Source organism: Cupressus sempervirens, chromosome 10, assembly GCF_028749045.1.
Source record: "Cupressus sempervirens isolate cs-2001-9-10 chromosome 10, ASM2874904v1, whole genome shotgun sequence".
NCBI lineage: Eukaryota > Viridiplantae > Streptophyta > Pinopsida > Cupressales > Cupressaceae > Cupressus > Cupressus sempervirens.
Window position 1 is genome coordinate 518,925,674 of NC_143127.1, and position 21,420 is coordinate 518,947,093.

At 33.9% G+C, this 21,420-nt stretch overlaps 1 protein-coding gene and 1 pseudogene across 2 annotated transcripts in view; both read left to right on the forward strand.

The window, feature by feature from the left end:
• The window catches only part of CERK1 (chitin elicitor receptor kinase 1), a 130,514-nt gene extending 128,443 nt beyond the window's left edge, over positions 1–2,071 (forward strand). For both annotated transcript variants that reach the window (XM_089807604.1, XM_089807603.1), the window contains 5 exons: positions 71–222; positions 314–411; positions 1,052–1,190; positions 1,393–1,491; positions 1,587–2,071. In XM_089807604.1, the coding sequence (XP_089663730.1) occupies positions 71–222; positions 314–411; positions 1,052–1,190; positions 1,393–1,491; positions 1,587–1,751 (653 nt within the window). In that variant the 3' untranslated portion in view covers positions 1,752–2,071. The remainder of the gene's footprint in view (positions 1–70; positions 223–313; positions 412–1,051; positions 1,191–1,392; positions 1,492–1,586) is intronic.
• A 3,522-nt stretch (positions 2,072–5,593) lies between these two features.
• On the forward strand, positions 5,594–17,475 carry LOC149534931 (elongation factor 1-delta 2-like; annotated as a pseudogene).
• Positions 17,476–21,420: the final 3,945 nt, after the last annotated feature.

A 21,420-nucleotide genomic window follows, 5' to 3' on the forward strand; every position in this document is an offset into this window, starting at 1 on the left:
TTCTCTTTAGTTTGGATATATGCCAACTTTATTTAACATTTAGCCATTGTTGTGAAATATGTATATGCAGCAATGGAACCACTGTCATGGCCTGCTAGGGTACAAATTGCGCTTGATTCTGCTAGAGGTTTAGAATATATTCATGAACATACTGTTCCAGTTTATATTCACCGAGACATTAAATCAGCCAATATTTTGATTGACAAAAACTACCGTAGCAAGGTGAAAAATTGAAGGAACTCTTTTGAAAAGAAGTAAATGATTTAAAATTTTCACATTTCTAATTTGTAGTCTCTCTTGTTGCTGCTGTCAGGTTGCTGATTTTGGATTGACAAAGCTCACAGAAGTGGGAGGTGCATCATCGACCTTGCCCACACGTCTTGTTGGAACATTTGGATATATGCCCCCAGAGTAAGTTTTCTAACCTGGAAAATCCTATACACACTTCTTTTTGGAACTTTTGTGGAGGTAAGCAGCTAGATAAATATCGTGGAACAAAATTCTCAACAAGGGATATACTTATGTCATATGTACACTCAATTCAGCTCCAATGTTGTGTGTTAAAGATCTATATTGTATATGATGAATGCTGTATAATTATTAAATTATGAACATATGATATTTCCCTGCTATTAGAGTTTTTCCTATTTTTAATATAACCATCCGCTTTGCTGTCCCTTGCCATACCCTAGAATGGCCTCAAAAAATTCCATTCCTGAAATGTATCCCTCTGACGCTTTTGTCTCCGTTTAGCAAATGTGGTGGAACATAGCTTCTGCTGCTTGATGTGTTGTTGTTACTATTTAATTGAGCCATACCTAACTGAATCGCAGTCATATTGCAAATTTGATTTTCCAGCACAAATAGCTCCCTAACAATTGTCAGTAGAAGTCATAAATCTACCTTGATGCTAAATATTGACCGTCTTAGCAAGATGTGTCGGATTTGAATTCATTTTATGCTTTTACAATGCCTGATCGGTACTTTGATAGTTCCTTAATCTTGTATTACTGAATTTCTTCTAAACTTGTGTTACTTGTAACTATTTTAGATATGCTCAATTTGGAGATGTCTCTCCTAAGGTGGATGTTTATGCATTTGGAGTTGTTCTTTATGAAATGATATCAGCGAAGGACGCTATTGTGAAGATTGATGACGAGTCAGCTGAAACAAAAGGACTTGTGACTCTGGTTTGTTTTTTGTCTTTTAATATTCAAGTTTTTTCATAAGTGCAGCATGTGCAAGAAGCTTTCTTATAAATCCGATATTCCTGATTGAAAAATCATTCAGAGGATAAGAAATAATCTCTGCTAGGTTCCATAGATATGTTTTTATTCCAGCCTGTTTTCTAACCGTACTATTGGTTGCTGTTCTCGGTCTTCTGTCTTGTAGTTTGAGAGTGTTTTGAATGATCCTAGTGGGCACGACCGTCTTTCAAGTTTAATTGATCCCAGGCTTGGACAGAATTATCCGCAAGAATCAGTTAGAAAGGTATGCCAAATCTTAAGTTTTAAAATGGTATTCATACTAGCATTTTTGATATATGTTCCATTTGGCTGATCTTTCCTTTGGCGTTGTCATTGAAGATGGCACAGCTTGCAAGAGCTTGTACTCAAGAGAATCCTCAGCTGCGCCCCAGTATGAGAACCGTGGTGGTAGCACTCATGACACTTTCATCTGCAACTGAGGATTGGGATGTTGGTACCGTTTATGAAAATCAAGCTCTTGTGAATCTAATGTCAGGGCGGTGAGGTAGCTGAATATCAAGTCTTAGATTCAATTGGGAACAAATAATTGTGCTTAATCGTCAACATAGTTCAACTTTGATAATCATGTTTAAGTGCCTTGTTGCTGGGCCATAGAGAACCCAGTTTTTCCGTTGTATCCATATTACGATGAATTGAGTTTCCCATCCATTTGTGAATTTCTAGGGAGATCAAATTGAAAGGTATGGATGACCATGGCCAAAGCGCAGTTTATAATGATTATGGTTTCATAGAACTTGTACCATAAAGTTGTATATTTGCACATTAGAGAAAATAAATGGGAACTGGCAACATATTTCTTTCTTTGTTCAGTAGCAGAAATGATTATCTTTTAATAGATTTTCACCATAAAGTCAAAGAGAACCCAAAGGTCTATGGTCTTTGCATTTCAAGCCATGTTTCGTTAATCTGAAGATGTTGTATTAGTGGCTTTGTTGCTTTTCGTTGAATTCTGAGAAATTGCCCAATGACTTATGAAAGTGCATTTTCATAATTTTAATTATGGAAGAACTTTTTTTTTTTCTTGAAGATTCCATTTGAAAGTTGTGATTCATTTGGTACTGAAATTCCACAATAGTGAATTCCTAAAGGCTGACAAATTTTGCTATTTTAAAAATAAATATACTTTTAGCATTTTTCTCTTCCTCGTGAAGATTCCTTAGAAGATTTATTTTAAGATCTGGAACACTTGATATTGTTATTGACCATTACATTTCATCCTAGGAAAAGTTGACCACACTTTTTGATCTATTAACAATCAATAATGACAATGTATTGCTCAAGATGTTAGAAATTGCATTATTGAAATTGTGTAAGTATATAAAATTTTCCAATTTTACTATAAAGATCTCCAATATGTCGACATCACCCTATTTTTTCAGAGCTAGAAGATGTTTTTCCCTTACATAGTGGATCTAAAAATTGGACAATGATGGTGATTTCCATTGTCCTTGTTGTCTTGCATTTTGTCACCACAAAATGTTGGTAATAGTACGAAATTTTTTCAAGCTAATTTTGTGTTTCTTTAAGCGTGAATTTGATATTCAATTGCTTCATGTTGATCGATTGATCTATTTCAATTCATATATCAAATTGTTTTACTGAAGGTTTTCATCAAGTCTTTTTTGTTTTGCTTTCTGTTGAGCTTTTGCTTGATTTTTGAAACCTTCATCGTTTTTTCTTTGTTTTGAGTTTGTGTTTGCTTGTTTTTAGTTATTTGGTTTTGCTTTTCGATTCGGTCTAACTTAGAGGTCAATTGAGTTGTTAGTCAAGAGTTATGTTCGTTTTAGTACCTCAAAAGTGGACAATTTAGGTGCAATAACATGAATTAAAAATATGATGTTATATTTTCAATTTGATATTTACTTTTTGAAAAATATAACTTATATTCACTTTTTGTTATGTTTTTGAGTTACTTTAACTTTAAATTTTTAACTTAAAGTGACTCGAGTGCACTTTATGTTATAATTTTGAGTTACTTTAAAAGTTTTCACTTAAAGTAACTATATAACTATATAGTTTTAGTTTAATTTTTGGTTTTAAAAATTAAATGTTTATTTAAATGTTACTTTAAAATGATGTTTATATGTTATATTTTATAATATGATAAATAAATATTGTTTATGACCCATTTTGTAACATTTTTATAATTTTAAGTGAATTAAATGACTTAAAGTCTTCGTAAGTGAACATTTTATATGCAATAACACGTAAAATCTATCAAGAGTGGACTTTTTACATGTCACTGCATATAAAGTTTATTTTGGTGGACTTTTTTGATGTTATTACATCAAAAGTTTATCATAAGTGAACCTTTTTGATGCTATGGCATGAAAAGTGAAGTTTTTATGTTTAAACATCTAAAAAGTGAGTTGCATTTAAAAATATGCTTCCTCTACCAAAAGGTTCGTTTTTACCTATGAGCATGTTTTAAAATACGTAATGACACCCAAAAAGTGTGATTTTGGAGAGATACATGTTTTAAAATGTGTATGTGACCCAAAAAGCTCCAATTTTGGAGAAATACATGTTTTTAATATAAGCATTGAGCCTCCAAAGGTCCGTTTTTGAAGAATAACATGATCTTGCCCTTCAAAAACTTGATTTTGATCATAAATCGAAATTTTCTCAATAGATTTGCATGAGATTTGTTCCATTGGAGGCATTTTTGGTTGACAATGAATTCTCTTGCTTCTAAAATGGATTCATTAACCTCAAAAATGTTTTTGAAAGTTTTATGATAGGGCACGTTTTTGGAGAAATTTGCAAATAAATTCATTTTTAATGCATGTTTTTCCTCCCAAGCAAATCAATTTGACATATTTTGGAGGTTACATTGCATTGTGGTTCATATTTTGATGTTTAATGATCAAAATGTTTTGATCTTGCATCATGAGGAAAAATGTTTTTTGCCAAAAATGTCCCACAATCATGAAAACCCAAAAATGTTGGAATATGGAGCATGAATAGGGCATGTTTTAGCATGTCCTAACAACTCCTTGTTTGCTGCCCTCTCCCATTCAAATTTGTTAAGTTGGAAAAAGTCTTAAGTGTTTTGGAAGAATTTTTCAAACATTGAAGCATCTTTTCCCTTCATTTTTGGCACATGTAAGTGGATTTTTTTTTCTTACTTTAAATTCATACTTATCTTGTTGATTTTATGCATGAAATTACTTAATGGTTGCCATTTGTTAAAATATTTGTCATGGAGAGTGCAATTTTCCTTTAAAAATGAAGTTTTTGTTCATTTTCATGTTTTTGGTTCTTTCCCAAGTCCCAATTTCAAATTTGAGTATTGAAATGCATTGCATCTTGACATTTTTGAGTCATTTTCCAAAGGTAAGTTGTTTCTTTTGTGTTTTGTGTTTTGTGCTTGCTTGCCAGTTTTCTCCACTTGGAGAAATTGCAAGTTCTTTTCCAAGACTTCTTTTTGCTCCATTACATGCGAAAGCGTAATCATATTTCACATTTTGTTTCTATGTTACAACACTTCATCTCTCACTCATCAAGATGCGATTACATGTTTTCCATTTCATTCACCATCCACACATGCATGTAATCTCATTTTTTGCTTTCATTTTCACCCATCTCACTTTTCGCCTCCACTCGCACGACACGATTATACAAAATGTCTAACGTGTAATTGCATAAAAAATGTCCAATTTTGATTAAAAGTCACATTTTGAAAAGTCAAAAGGATGTCATTTCCACTTCCCATGTACTTTGATTTCTCCTTTTCACCAATAGTGACTATGAAAATCATTATCTCACTTCTATTCCTCCATATCCATTTGCGCCTTCGTGAGCAAATACATATTTTTGTATCTTTCCATGCTTTCCATCTCATCTTTCATTCGCACTTACATGTGGAGTGCATCGTCCACCTGCATTCACATCTCATTCCACCTTCCATCTCCCATTACATGTTGCATTTACATGTACTCATTTTTCATGCAATAATGTTTTGAAAACACTAAGTCACTTTTGAATATGCAATTTTCATTTGCACGCATTCCCATGCATTTCACCTTCACACATACTCATTCCATTCCATTTCATTTCATCTTCTATTTTCTCACTTTCATACCATTTTATTCCGCATTCCGTTCATTTCATTCCGCTTTCCGTTCCATTGCATATGCATATGCTTTCTCTTTGAAGCCACTTTGTTGGATTTGTAAAGTCTCCAATCCATTTTCAAACCTTCACTGCTGATCCAGAATTCACTTGCATGGAGATTCCTTCTGATGATGTATTTGTGTTTTGAGATTTTTTGTGTTGCAACACAAGCAGAAGACATGTCCTTGCCATCCTAATCCAAAGGCAAAATGAAATATCAATATGATAAAGAATTGACTTATGCAATTCCTTCAGTCATATCTATTTTGGGTAATGTGTTGAACACAAAGATTGGTCATGTGGACATGGCTAATTTTCTACAAAGAGTTGTAGCTCGGGCTAGTCATGAAATGAAGAGCATTAAGAGAAGCAATATTCATCTCGTATCTACGTTTCCCATGATGACTATAGAACTTAACTTCATTTATGGATGTCATGGCAGTTTACTCTCAAGACAGACTATCAAAGATGCTGACGGTAAGGTTATCATTAGCCTTGATCTTGAGGTTATAGAACAAATCTTTAAGGTTCCACATAAATCAGAATGTGCTAATTTGACTAAAGGATCATCATTTTCTTGTTGGAATGAACAAAAGGGTAATTATAAGAAGTATGTCAACCTTTACTAGTTAGACAATAAAATAAGCAATTTCTCCAGATAGCTAAAGACCATTCATCGATCAAATTTCAAACAAGAGTATAAGTATCTCATCATCCTTCTCAACAGGATTTGTGGCCTTAAAGATTCTACTAATTTTGAGCTATGGTTGTATAAGTTCATGTTTCAAATTATGGAGAATAAAAAACACATCTTTTGGGGAGAACTTATCAGTGCTGCACTTTGCCAGCAGATATGCAATGTGGGAACACCAGTACCCTTCTACATAAATTTTTATCTAGTTTACATTGCTGTTGCCATGGGATCGTTCTCTGGTCTTTCTACCAAAGGAGATCATCTTCAAGTTCCTATTTGGGATTACTATGACCAAATCACTTTGGCAAATAGTAAATTCCACTATATAAGAGTCCAAGATGCCTTCTTCGGACACTTCTGGTGCTTCTTCGATAAACAGTTGTCTCTCAAAGGAGTATCTGATGTAGCATGGGAGAAGGTGAATCAATATGACTGTATTTTTCTTTAGTTTCCCACTTTTACATACTTGAGAGTTGGATATTTCAAAGGTGAGCTATATACCCTACCTAGGTATGCTATAGATCGAATCATCTTAATGGAAAGCTAGCTAGATAGCTCATGGACCTGTAGAGTGATTAACATACTTTGCATAGGCCTCGTTTTGGCATTACCTCAGCTAAATCTTTGGCTATTAGCAATTATTCAATCATTTCTGTGCCTAAAGCAATGAACATGGAAGCAGAGTTGCAGTTGATTACCATAAAGAAGTTCAAGGCCAGATTTGATTTTGACCATTGAGAGATGAATTCTTAGATGAAAAGAGCCTACACTCATATTCATCGCATTAAAGACATTTGGATAGATATGAGGACAGAACTTGACATCATGAAGATGAACTACTACAGGTTAACCTTACAGCAGATAATTGATCTTAATATGTTGGAAATTTTTTCAAATTTTCAAGTTGAAGATGATGGCAACATACTTGATCCAGAGTTTCATCAAGCCGACTTTGAGAAGAAGTGCCCTTTGCCTATTCAAGGGCAACAAAAGGAAGGTATGTCTATCATGGATAGATTTCAATTCATCTTAGTCAACACCAACAAATGGTTGAAAAGTAAAGGCCTTAAGAGAGTAAATCCTAAGATGGGCTTGGATTGTGAAAGTTTTTGGTCCTCCTGGCAGGAAATCACAACTGGAGATTACAGGGAAAGATGGTGCCTAATTTATGATGCCAAGGGTTCCCTCAAATTCAAATTGAAGGGTGAAAAAGGAACTAAATCATCTCAAGTTCTTGAACCAATTCAAGAATCAGTGGAAGAATCCAAAGAAGAATTGGAAATCGAATCTAATAAAGGAGATTTAGATGAAGAAGAAAAAATTATGATCATATCTCCTCCAAAGCCTGCACAAGCCTGTATGTCTTCTATACATGAAGAACCCTTTTTGCATGAGGTTGATGATGATGTGGATTCATTTTTCACTATTTTCAATCCTTCCATTCTAGTCTTAGAGGTTAATATCATGGCTCTTCCTCTTTCCTTTGTTGCTCCTCGTGTCCCTGCACATGAACAATATGATCACTTAGCAGATGTGTTTAAAGATGCTCCAACTCTTACTCATGGTCAAGTTTTCCAACTTGATACATCTTTGATAGGATTTGAGCTTTTTATGACAGAGTCTTCTCAACATGTTCTTATGCTTTTAACAATACAGACTGAATCTTTTCTTAGTCACTATGGATATACAATCTAGATCAATGCCAATGGTCTCCACTATGCCTGCTTCTACAAATGAAAGTTTCAGCCTACCTGCATGGTTGAGTAGAATAACAACAAAAAGAAGGAAAGTGGTTATTCCTCCAGACAATCTTCCTATTAAGAAGACTAAATCTAAATCTTTGAAAGATAAGATTGTTTCCAAAATTTTGGTTGATTTTGATAAAACCAAATTTGTTGAGGTTACTGAGCCCTTGGTAGATAAACCTATTAAGGAACTTACTTGTTCTGACTACAAGTTTACTAAGGTTGAACTGGAAAGCAATCACATTTGAGTTGCTTGCAAGATGCTCAAGATGCATTAGCTAATGTATCCAAGAGCAATCATGAGCTTTGGGAAAAAAAGAATTAGCTGAAATAAGAAGTCTCTCGTTTGAATAAGGCTATCCAGAAATAATTTTCTTAGAGTGCTGTTGTTATATCTCAAACGTCTAAAGGGAGAAGGTTGATAGAAGCCACCAAGTCTTGGATATTGGAAATCATTTTTGAAGGAGTTCAAGCCATCACATAGACATTTGCAATTCTTAGGTGTGTCAAAGAGATGAATGAAATGGAGTGAAACTTAATTTCTTCTTTGACTCAATACGCAGATAACTTGAAGAAAACCCTTGATGATTGAGATGAAATGATGAAATTTGATTTGGATGCTTTGGTCTCATGTGACATTCTTTTGTCATGTGAAATATTCTTCAGATTAAAGGGTTCATTGGTTACAAAGAGGAGACATTAAGGAATCTAATCACAAAGTTATAGGTGGCCTTTGTAGATTGTCAAGCAGTTGAAAACAAGTGTTACTTGTGATTTGGAACAGATGGGATGCCATGTTACTGATGAATCTGGTAATCTTATTGCAACAGAGAGAGTAGATTCAGAATATGCAATTAGAATAAATGCTGATGTAGATTCTGAAGACTTTGGTTCGAATACAATGAACAAGTTTGTCTGGTATAAATTCTTGACAGAACACTTGTTAGATACTACATCAACAAGTTTCAAAGTTGTGCAATCAACATATAAAGATGTAATGAGAGTTGAAGACATATCAAAGACTATGAAAATTGTTGATCTTCCCACAGTATGTGACATCATTGTCAAATTCAACGCACTAAGAAATAATCTCTAAAATTGTTGTTTTGTTTTTATTTCATGTTAGTAGTTGTAAAGAATGCATTACATTAAAAAGCGTAATTATATGTAATGCGAGTTACATGTATGTAAGAGGATGTAATGTGAGTTGCATGTAACCCTTTATTTTCTTTTGTAGTTAGACTGGGTCAAAGTTGGTTGAGTTGCTCCTATTTTTTCCTTCACCTTTTTCTCAACTCCTGTCCCTATATAAAGGAGTTCCCCCTCATTGTAAAGTCATCATTATCTTTATGCAAGAGAGCTCTAGAGAAATTGTGCCAACTGAACTTTGTTTGTGTAAGTACTATTTTGAGAGAAAGTGAATACAAAGGAGCATTTGAGACTTAACTTTGATTAAGTGAGATTGTTATTTGTGTGAATTGTAAGCTTTGTCTATAATTCATCCAAGTTGTTTTTGAGTCATGTTATCTTGTGTTATTGGTAATTGTATCTCATGAATTGAATAGAAAAGAGTTAAGAAGCAACCGAAGCCAGAGCTTTGACCAAGAGCAATTGTGAAAGTGTATAGCTAGAAGCTTTGTTTGTAGCTTATATTTTCTTCTTAATTCACAAAATAGCTAGGTATTCTTACTTTTAGGAGTCTTTGTGCCCTAATTGGAAAGCTTTTCCATATAAAAGTATGATCGGACTTAGAGTCAAACTAGTACAATTTCAGCTAGCCTTTGAGTTAGTGAAGGTTTATTAGTATCATTGTTTCTAGCTCTTGATAGAAGTGTAGTTAGAGATTCACCCTGTCCATTACTCACTTCACGAGTAAGTGGATTATTTCTTAAAAGATAAGAAGAAAGGATATCGATAACACCCATTTTATTAAATCTCTCGACTTCTTGCTTACCTTGAGTTGATCCAAGGAACAGTGAGAAGTGGGAGCCTTCCCTTTAAGGTAGGAAAGACTCTGTCTCACATGTTGTGGCTGGTCATCCTATTTTGCGATTGAATTTTTACCTAAAACTATCGGTTGCAAAAATCCACCCAACAATCCTTTAATTCAAATTGGCATGTTAGACCTGTTAAAAAATATCATTTTAATAGTACATTCAATTCTCTTTTAACATATATTAGAATTGAAATTGTAAATGTTGTTATACCAACTTTCACATCCACCATGGCCTTTAATTTGTCAAAGAATGTTCATCTCTAAAGAACTATCTTCTATGCAGTTCTCTTTTTTTCATTTGTTTGAATTTTATTCTAAAAATTTGAAGTAGAAATACGACAACAATCTTTGGTAAAAAATGCATGAAGTGGAATGTAGATTAGACATGTTGGTGTTTTCCAAATTTCCAACAAATGTAATAGCACTACCATTGTATTTGGTATGTGCTTTCCAAATTCAACCATCTCTCTAATATAGGATATAGTATGGCTAAGCACATCTCTTCACGAGACATGTCTATTCATTAGAATGCAACTAATATAATGACAAATAAATATCTCATATATTTAATATATTAATATATTTATTATACCTTACACACATTTGCACTATAGTTTATCCAACGAAAGCTACCAATTATTAAAACTCCCTCTTAGCTAGAGTGGATAAACAAGATTCATACACACTATGAATAACATATTACCTCAACATAAATAATGGTTTCTAGAATGTCAACTCATTTGACTTCCTGGTTTATTGAATGCCAACTCGTTTGGCATTTGATTGATGCTACAAACATCAACACTCCCTCTTAGCTAGGGAAGATAAATGATATAATTATATTACATATCTTGTGATCACATAACACATGATATGAAGTATCATCTAACACATAATACATAGTTTTACATATGACCTAACTTGTGATATGAGAAATCACTTAACACGTGATATCTAGTTTTACATATAATCTAACTCGTGATATGAGGAATCACCTAACACATGAAACTTAGTTTTACATATCACCTAACTTGTGATATGAGGAATCACCTAACTCGTGATACCCAGTTTTAGATATCATCTCAATATGATATGAGAGATATGGTTTGACCAAGAATATCAAGTCTCATGATATTCACCGTAACTCAAAATTGTTCAAAGGTAATGTGCAATTACCATAGGAACATTCACAATCTATTGTGATTGGTTTCAACCATCACATGATGTCTATCACAATCTAGAAGGTCATGGTCTATTTAAGGAACTTAATCCACCATGCTAGAAATCATCTATCCCAATTTGTTCTAGACATCACATGATGTCTATCATGATAGAAGATTAAGTTATTGTAAGATTGTCATCTTCCAATAACATCAACAAATACAAGTGATAATCATTTGGAAGTCATCACTTCCTCATGATTTACATACGACCCATAAGGCATTAAATGATTTCATACTTGTAAAATAATCAATTAAATCAAGTTTACCTCATAAGTGTTTCACCTTCAACAATGAAACTCCCTCTCAATCACTATGATCGAGATTGTCACAAGTTTACTGAACCCATCTGCTCCCTTTGAAGCTTGAGTTCATCGACATGTTGACCTCTTTGAAGATGCCAGACTCTCTTTGAATCTCCTTCTGAATCTGAATTCCATATGCTTTCATCCTTGTGTTTCAAATATTTCCTTTCATAAGGTGAGTCCATATAGGAAATATAACACATGAATCAATTTCATTGTATGTATTTGAGGAAGACTTTTTCCTAGAATAGAGAAGTTGCAAATTATTGAAGAAGTTGCAGATTTGATGTGAAGCAAATTCACAAAATTGTAACACTACTTGAGATGTTATTCCATTCAAAAAACTCAATTCATGGAGGCCAAGTTTCTTCATTTTACTGGATCATAGATAAATATGATATGCTTGTATCAAACTCCATGCACCCGAACCACATACTAGTTTTGATTCTCTTTCAATGGTCACAACTTCATCCCATATTCATCACACTCCTCATCACTCATAGTATTCAAACCTATAATAACATTTGGTATCTCTTACTATCAAATCAAGACAGTTTCTCCTTTCCCACGTAGAGGCACATCTTTGTATTCTTTCTTGACAACATACCAACCTGCATATACCAACATTGTTGGCATATATCAACTTCATTCTTTACTGTCAACACATGAATGGTTTCTCAATGCATCTTATTGTGTCAGGGATCGACCCAACATCACAAAATTGTCAACACATAATTGATAGTGATTATATATCTTGCCAGATCTTTCATTGCCTACCTCCAACTCCGCAACCCATCAACTTCATCACGCTCCATTCCTTTATCTAACTCATGAATGCAAAGTCATGCAATCTATCATTTCAAGAGCCTATAAACAAAGAATGATAGACAGTTTCTAAAAATCACAACCCCAAAAACGCTTGATATAAACTTAGTGGCGAGATTTGGGAGCAGAAGTGCAAGTTCGTTAGTGAACAATGAATGAGGCTACACCAATATCTAATGAGATGAGGTTGACTAGATTTATTCCAGAGAATGTTGGGGCTCGTAGGATGGAGGCTTCAACAATGATGAGGGATAAATTGTATTCCGCAAGCATTTCCTCAAAGGAAACGAGATTGTCATTGTTACTACTCATCCCGCTTCTTTTCCAGCGAGTCAATAATGCTTCAGCATTTATTTCTTTTAGTAAACATACATAGTAGTATATGTTCTCTAATCTATATTCTCTAAGATGCTTATTGCCCCTCACCTATCCATTACCATGTTAGATTGGCCTATTCCATTGCACAATCCTCATAGAACCTAGGCATTATTTCCAAGTTGGTGCTACATTCGATAGAATCACTGGATCACAATCCAAGTGACTTGCAATTCAAACTCGTCTTGCTCTGATACCATGTTGGTGTTTCTAGATCTGCTGCAAATGTAATATCACTACCATTGTATTTGGTATGTGCTTTCCAAGTGACATCCATCTCTCTAATATAGGATATAGTATGGATAGACATGTCTCTTCACGAGACTTATATTCATTAGAATGTAATTAATATAATGACAAATGAATATCTCATATATATATATATATATATATATATATATCTTACACACACAAATATATATTTGCACTATAGTTTATCCAAAAAAAGCGACCAATTATTAATAGATAGTTTTTTTAACAAAATCATTTTCATAATTCAACATGACTAAATGAAGTTATCCAAGAGGATTTGATCTTATAGCCATATTCGTATTATGAAATGAGTTGATATCTATCACTTTATTAAAGAGGAGTCATCTATCTTGACACAAAAAGTGACATGGTAGATGAAAAAAAACATGCTATGCCATACCAAAATGCATAACATGCATGCATTGTACCATACAAATGTGGTGCATACTAGCTGGCATGTGGGACAAAGAAAGGAAAACAAAGTTAGAAATCTCATAAGTTTTGTCAACTTTTACTAGTGAAGCAAAAAATAATAAGAGTTAACTATCAGAAAAGCAAATATTATCACATGTCTGACCAATATAGTCAATTGCAATTGTACAAACAACAAGAAAAAACTGTGTTACAATTAGGACATATCAACATGCTTAAATGCATGTTTTCTTACAAATTTAGAGAGTCGTGAGATTACCAAGAAAATGTATGAATGACTTAAGGAGGAAAAGGCATGTGCCATCCACATTAAAAGTCCTAATCTTGTGTTATGAACTATTTGTGCTTCATTTTAGGACAACAACTTGAGGAGAAATAGGAGAGGAGCTAGAAGAAGATACAAGGCCAAGAAAAGTGTGGCATTTGTTGTTGTTGTATGAGGTAACATGATCGTAGAGAACAAGAGGGAAGAAAATTAGATATGTTAAAGAAAATATTTGAGAAGAAATTTGTCAGATTAACTCTCACAAGGAGATTCTTCTTTTTCTCGATACATATGTTTTCTTAGTCAGGTTTTTTAGTGAATCTCACATTGGTATTTATAAATTAGAATCATTTTTCTATTTAGAAATCTAAGTTATAATTAGTCTAGGGAATATTGTGCAAAGTGAATTAGTAGCGGTGGATGAAAACATGACGTGGTGAAAGTGAAATACTAGGCATACCAAACAAAAAGTTAGGTTGCAACATTGGGACAACACATCATGACAATAATTGCATGAGTGACAATGAGTGACAAGAAAGGGTAGAAGGAAGGCGAAGTATCAAAATTGAGTTTTTTGATCTAGTTTTCTGTTGACTTTAATAGTAAAAATTATGTACATCTTTGTGTTTTTTTATCTAATGTGAGTAGCCTATGCTAGATGTAATAATGAGTTTAGTAATGTGCTGTTAAAGTATAATTTATAAAATCAATAAGTATCTAGAAGCTAGTTTGTAGGAATTTTTTGTGTGATAAAGATGAGATATCGATCATAATTGGTTTTATTATAAACAAATGTATAAAACATTCATTTTCTAACTGATGGAAGGTATAGTTGTTTGTCTTATTCATGGATTTAGAACAAATTCTCTTTATTTCTTTCTTTTTGTATTGCAACCTATCATTTTCTATTATGCTCTTGCCTTGACAGATTTATAACATTCTTTGGAGACTTCTATTATTTCTCAATTATCTATGGACTTCTTCTTGGGATCATTCCAGTTCTAAGTGCCCATCAACAATTAATTTCACCTCAATATAAAGTCATGTATCATCTAATTTTTTTAAAGATGGCCACAATTTTTTTGCATACAATTGCAAATCCTTAGCCAAAAAACATAATTAATTGAATACCCACATATTTATCTAGTGAGATCTTGAGCACCACAATCCATTTATCATAATTAATTGAAGAATGTTTAGGATTGCCTTTCACCAATAAGTCTGAAGTTTTATTATGAGGTCCTCCTCATCTCTATTTGTAGCCCTACCACCCCCTAAGAAATCTACACCCAATAGAAGAACACATAACTAATCGAATACCCACATGTATCTATAATCAGAATTTGGTATATACAATCTCAAATCAAGGAAGAATTCATCCTAAAACTGAATTTTGGATAAAAATAATTAGAAACGACTATTTAGTTTGTAAGATGCACTAATACATAAGTTATCTTTATATGTTATAATGTAATTATTAGTTCATCCTAAGTACTGGATTATCATTTAAAAAAAAGAATACACGCTTTGAGACTTTGTCTACCTAAAGGAAGTCAAAAGCTATGTAATCCAATAGTATATCATATCAACACAAGTAGCAATCCAATCAACCACTCAAAAGTTTTTATATAGAATCTAAAATCAAGGTAGAAATCATTTTAAAATTGAATTAACATATGAACAAATTGTAATGGCTATCTTGCCTCTAGGATGTATGACACACCTTAATGTAAGCAGTGGTACATTATGGAAGCTGGTTGGCCATTTAGGAAACAAGCATTCCCAATTCCAAAAAACCTTTAGAGTGTGTTTACTTGCCTGAAGGAAGTGATAATGTCTATTTTGCAATAGTATCTTATATGAACAAAAGTGGGCAACTTGTAGGAAGTGAAAAACTCTTCTATATAGAATCCCAAATAATAGTGAATGAGAATAAATGGAAATGGCTATCTCGTCTATTGGATGGTAGCAACACACAAGTTACCTTCATTCACCATAATGGAGGCACTGGTGCATCCAAGGGATTCAAAAGTTATTCACAAAATGAATATACACACTTTCATAGAATTAAAAATAATCTTTAGGTCTTGATTCTTTTCAACGAGAATAAAAAATAAAAACATATAGGGTTACTTAATATTCATACTTCAGTGTAGGAGCACCATAGCAAGTCCATGCCTTGATAAGGTAATTGTGAGTTATTTTATGTTTTCTTGCCACAATAAAATCAAAAGAACGGTTCAAAATGGTAAGAACTCAATGTTTGGAGGTTGGTGCCTCTGTCCCCTCTAGGTGAAAGTGTCATTGAACATAAACTGATGGTTTTGTGACATGTGCTTAATCGCCTTCTGTGGATCCTTGTCTTTAGTTGTTGTGACATTCATTGACAGCTCAAGCTTTTGCTGTAACAACAACAATGATTCCAACAAGTGGTATCAGAGCACTGGGTTATGGGCTCAAATCCCTCGAGTTATGCTGAGGGGGTGGATTCTTGTCTCTGGCTATTCTGACATTCATTGACAGCTCAAGATTTTGGTGTAGCAGTAACAGTGATTCCAACACTCAATTGTAGTGTCATGTTGTTCCACTAGCCTATATGGGAAAATATTGCACTATTGTTGTTAATATTATAACAAAGTGTCTAGATCTTTTGTGCGTAAACCTATTTCAAGGATTATTTAGCTAAGTCACAGGATTCGCCGAATTTCATCCTTTTGATTCGAATTTCAGCGAATTTCAACTCTTTCCGAATGTCATCCGAATTTTATGAATTTTAACATAATACTGTAATTTAATATAATATTATTTAATTTTAAACTGATATTGAGTTATTTAGTTAAACTATTTAACAATGTTCAACTATTTTAACAACTCTGTGGATATATTAGTAATATTTAAAAATATATAAATATATATAACTAAATTTTAATGTCGAATTTTTTCCCGAACTTTTACCCTTGCCGGATTTCATTCGAATTTTATGATCGACGAACTCGAATTCGAATTCGAACCTTGTGACTTAGTTATTTAGTCTCATTTAAACACGATTGGGTGTAGAAGTCATTTAGGGAGTTTCTACAAGGTTTTGTGAACAAGATACAAAAGTTGCATAGAAACATTGCAACTTTGTAAAAATAGTCATCATGGAAAAATGCACAAATTAGGAAGATGAATTGTTAATCTTGATCTTTTTTTAAAGATGGTTGAAATTTCTTAACAAATAATGTAATGATCTCAATTCTAAAATTATTTTGTAGATGAAGATCAAATAAAACAAGAGTTTCTTTATTGCAACTAGAGTCCCTGCCAATTGTGAAAAATAGGCAATTATATTTTCTAACCGAATATCAGTCTTCCAATGATGATATAATAGGCAATTGTATTTTCTAACCAGATATCAAGCTTGCAATGACAATATGACAATATTTGACGCTCTGGTTGGCTCTCTAGGAAAGTTCCCGGATCAGAATATATTAATGCTGCTCGTTGGTACAACCATATTGTTGTTGTCGTAGAGCCCAAGTTTTCTATTAAGGACGTTAGGGTACAAATCGGTTTGAGATTGAGCATTCTTCTGGTGCTCCGGAAACACCACTGCATTATCGTCAAAGGCTAGTACCTGAGAATGACGATGACGATGACGATGACGATGACGTAGATCTCTTTGGTGAATAAACTCAGGAGGAAAAGAAGGAAGCCACATAAAGAGTTGCATTTGTTAAAGTTAAAACTAAGTCAAAAGAAAGTGGGAAATCTTCAGTTTTTTTGGATGTCAAAGAATGAGATAGAAGGTTGACGAAACAGTTTGTAGCCTTGAAATGGAGGGCTTGTTGTAGGGAGCTTTAAAGCTTGTACCTGTAGGATATGGCACGAAGAAGCCACAAATCATGATGACCTTGTGGAGGATCACCTCATTCTCACTGCTAAACCATGGAACAAGTACATCCAAAGTTGTGATATTGTTGCGTTCAACAAAATTTAACTGGTCAACTACAGAAGCAATTTTATTTAAGTGATAAAGATCAAACTAATCATTTTTCATGCGTGTTGAGGAATTTGTTTTATACCTTGTGAGTTTCCTCGCGGATGAAAGTGGTATTTTACTGAGGAACTATTCGTACTGTAGGCTACATATCTTAAATTAATTGCACATTGTCTCTAATTTGTAACTTCCGGATGTTGGAACCAAATATTAATCTGTGGTCAGCTAGCAAACCATTCCTTTAGATTTGGATGATGGAGCCAACTATTAATCGGTGGTCAGCTAGCAAACCATTCCTTTCGATTTGGGTATTACTTTGTTTACTCTTTATTGAGCTTGGTTAATACACTAATCAACAATCTTCCTACCATGATGGATAATCTGGATAAAAAGGCTAGATAAATTAGTAATGAAATTTTTAGCTGGCAAAGCAATTAGCTGGAAAGGAATCTTTAAAATGTATGGTTACTTATATTTGATAAAATCCAACAAAACTAGAGACTTACCCAGTCATCAAAAATATATTTTGGTTTACTTCTCCTGGACAAAATATAAATCCCTTTCTCCATTATCCAAATATGAGAGCAAAGCAGTTTCATTCTCTAAAACAGAACATATTTTAGGTATCTCTAAGATTGATATGAAATATCATTTTCTGCGCTTTGTCCATGACAGTTTCGTATAAGCGCGTTGGAAACACTATGTTTCTTGCAGGAGTAAAGCTTGCATAGTTTTTAGAATCTACATTTAATTGTTGCTGAAAATTTAGAGTCATCAAATAATATCTTATGACATCGGTTATTTTGGATTCTTTTGGGATCCATTGTTACACAAATATGGGGGGCTACCTTAAAATGGGTAAAATATGTTTTGAATATTGTTTAGGCTTAGAAGCTACAATTTAGTTATTATTTTAAGCCATTACAACTTTGTCAATTTTTTTGGTAAACATCATCGCTAAATGTGTAGTGGTATCACGCCTCTTTTGGGAGACTTACCAGCATGCCATAATTTTTTTTGGAGTATTCTAAATAATACATTCAATTTATACTTATTGAAAAATATATTGGCAATTTTTTTAAACCTACCCACAAAAGGTGATACATAGGAAAGTGTGGATAGAAACACAACAGCTCATTTGATGCCCTCGATAAAATGAAATCTCTATTTTGAAAAGACTTGGATAAGTCCTCACAAGAAAAAGGAACAATGAGATGATTAGAAAGAGCAAAATTTGTATTGTTTTGGAAAATAAGATTTCTTTGAATTTTCCTAAATGGGCTTTTGAGTTGAAAATACAAAAATATCTCTAGGAGATATAAATACTATCCTAAAAATACCTCCAAAATATGAAAATCACCTATGTAAGGGAGCTTGAAATAAGTACTTTTCCTCAAACTTTAAATTATGTCAATTAGTGTCATGTCAAACATCCCTAAGAAGCAAGAAAAATAATACTAGCTACAGAGTCTAAGGAAGAAAACATCCTTATCATTCAAAAACCTTAGAATGCAAGTTCATAATTCATTTGAAATTATTTAGACTTTCTCCTACATTGAGAATAAATATTTGGGATAAGTATAATATGAAGAGGGTGATTCGAATGTGACATAGTGAGGCTCGTATAATAGGTGCCAATGGTGGTCAATAACAATGAAAGTGCTGTAATGTCCCCTTTCTAGCATTCATAGCATGATGTTGTCGTTAGCCTATTTCCTCACAGTCCCGTAGGCTAACTAGGACATTAAAGGGGCTTAGAGGCCATTTGGTCTAGACAGTTTCAGTTGCAGGTCTTTCTGAGGGGTTCTAAGGCAACTTTGGGCATACTTACTATTTATAGTAAGTCATCTTGGACATGGCCGAACATTTAGTCACAGTGGTATGTCGATGGTAATTGTTTAAAATCGACAGGAAAACTTATTTATCATTGATAAGATTTGTTATGCATTGATAAAGCCATTTTATAAAGTTAAATTTAAATATTTAACTTTATTAATGCATAGACTATAGTTTGTGGGAAATATTTAAATTAAAAGAGTTCCCTTTATTTTTATAACACATTGGAGACATAAGATACATAAAGGGAGTTATGTTTTATCCCACATTGAGAAAACGAAGGATTGAGCTCTTGTGAGAACACTATAAAAGAAATGGAAGAGCTTTTTTTTGTATGCTTGGATGAAGATTAATGTTATGTTGCTGGATATCTGATTATTGGGCTTGGAGGATGGAATCCCTCTTTGCTAGCATTCTCTTCGCTGTTGGAAGACACAGTCAGGAGGATCAAGGGTGTTTTCACTTCAGGAAACACACCGGGTTTCATTTGGGGCATTCGCATAAAGAAATTTACAAGGGTTTGAGATGCAGATCTGAAGTTAGTTATTGCTATAGTGCCGCATGAACAGTATTTTGCTACAGTCGGCATGAACAGTATTTTGCTACAGTACGACGTGAACAGTGTTGGTATCAAGTTTACTTGTTTTTCCGGCTGATTAGAAGTTTGGAGGGCTGCCAACTACATCTGCAAAATACTACGGCAACTAATTCCAGGTTTCTTCTGTCAAATTTTGATACTTTGCATAATAATTGTTGAATACAAGTCTGAATAGTTGTTGCAGCCTTTAAGGTAGCTGTAAGTGCACATCTACATTTAAAAATCACCCTTTATCAGCAGATTGAAAGAGTTTCCAGATTTTTCATATACTGTTGAATGTGTGCCAAGTGTTTGTGAAAATGTTATGATGTGTATTATGCATTTTAATGTCACTTCATAGTTGTTCGTAAATCTACTCATTGGAAAGCAATTTATTGAGGAAATCAGCTTTATGAGTTTGCATACAAAGTGTTTGACAATTTTCTTTAGTTAAATTTCTACAAGTCAAAGTTCAAATCAGGGGAGGATATTATAGTGGGATCAGAGCTATAAGTCCTGCCATCCTGTGGAGGTCTTATAGGAAATTTGGAACTGGCGGATAGGGGGGAAAGTGTTTGATGAAATGTCAAAACACTAAAATAAGAGCATTTATGTTTGAGCATGCGACAGGGGCCTTATAATTTCTGCAATACCAGAGCAAGACAAAATAGGAGTTCAGACCTACAAAGCAAAAAGTCTAGTTCATCCGTACAGGGGGGTATAGAATCCAGTCATACAGACACAGCGAAGGTATTCTTTGATCAAGACAACAATATGGGTGACCGAGATGACAGGAATACAAGATTAGGTGGAGGCGGGAATGCCAGTCCAGAGCATGGAGAGGAAAGATTCTTACAGTTATTAGAGACCTTGGTATAGGGTCAGTGAGTAGCAAAACAAAGGGCACAGGAACAGAATCAGAGATTGGATCTTATGATGCAGATGATGGCTTGTCAAATGGGGTTGAATGCTAACATGGGTGGAGGAAATAATCAGAATGGTAACAATCAGAATGGAAATGATCAAGATGGGAAACATAATGGAGATGAACAAGTTGGGAACAATTTCGGTCATGCACCCTAGCGAGCTAGGACAGTGAGTTCAAGGCCCATGATTCCTACATTTCCTCCTAGAGCTCCAGAGCAGCTCGTACCAGAGCCCCAGATTACTGATATACAGGACTAGTTGAGGAGAGATTGGGAAGTCGGAGGGCCAAATTTTACTGCTGCAATTACCTTTAGGGAGTATATGGATGTGCGGATGAAACATATGCCATGTGGACAATACAAGAACCAGAGCTATGAGCTACAGAAGAAAGTAGGGAGACTTGAGTTACCATATTATGATGGCTCAGGAAAGTCTACAGCAAGAGCTTGGGTTCAAAAGCTTGACACATACTTTCAATTGAACCCTATGCCCGAGGAAGAAGCTATTAAGTACGCGGTAATTCATCTGGATGGGTTAGCACACGAGTGGTGGCATCATGGTATGGTCACTATGGGACATGCACACATTACCTCATATGTGGAATT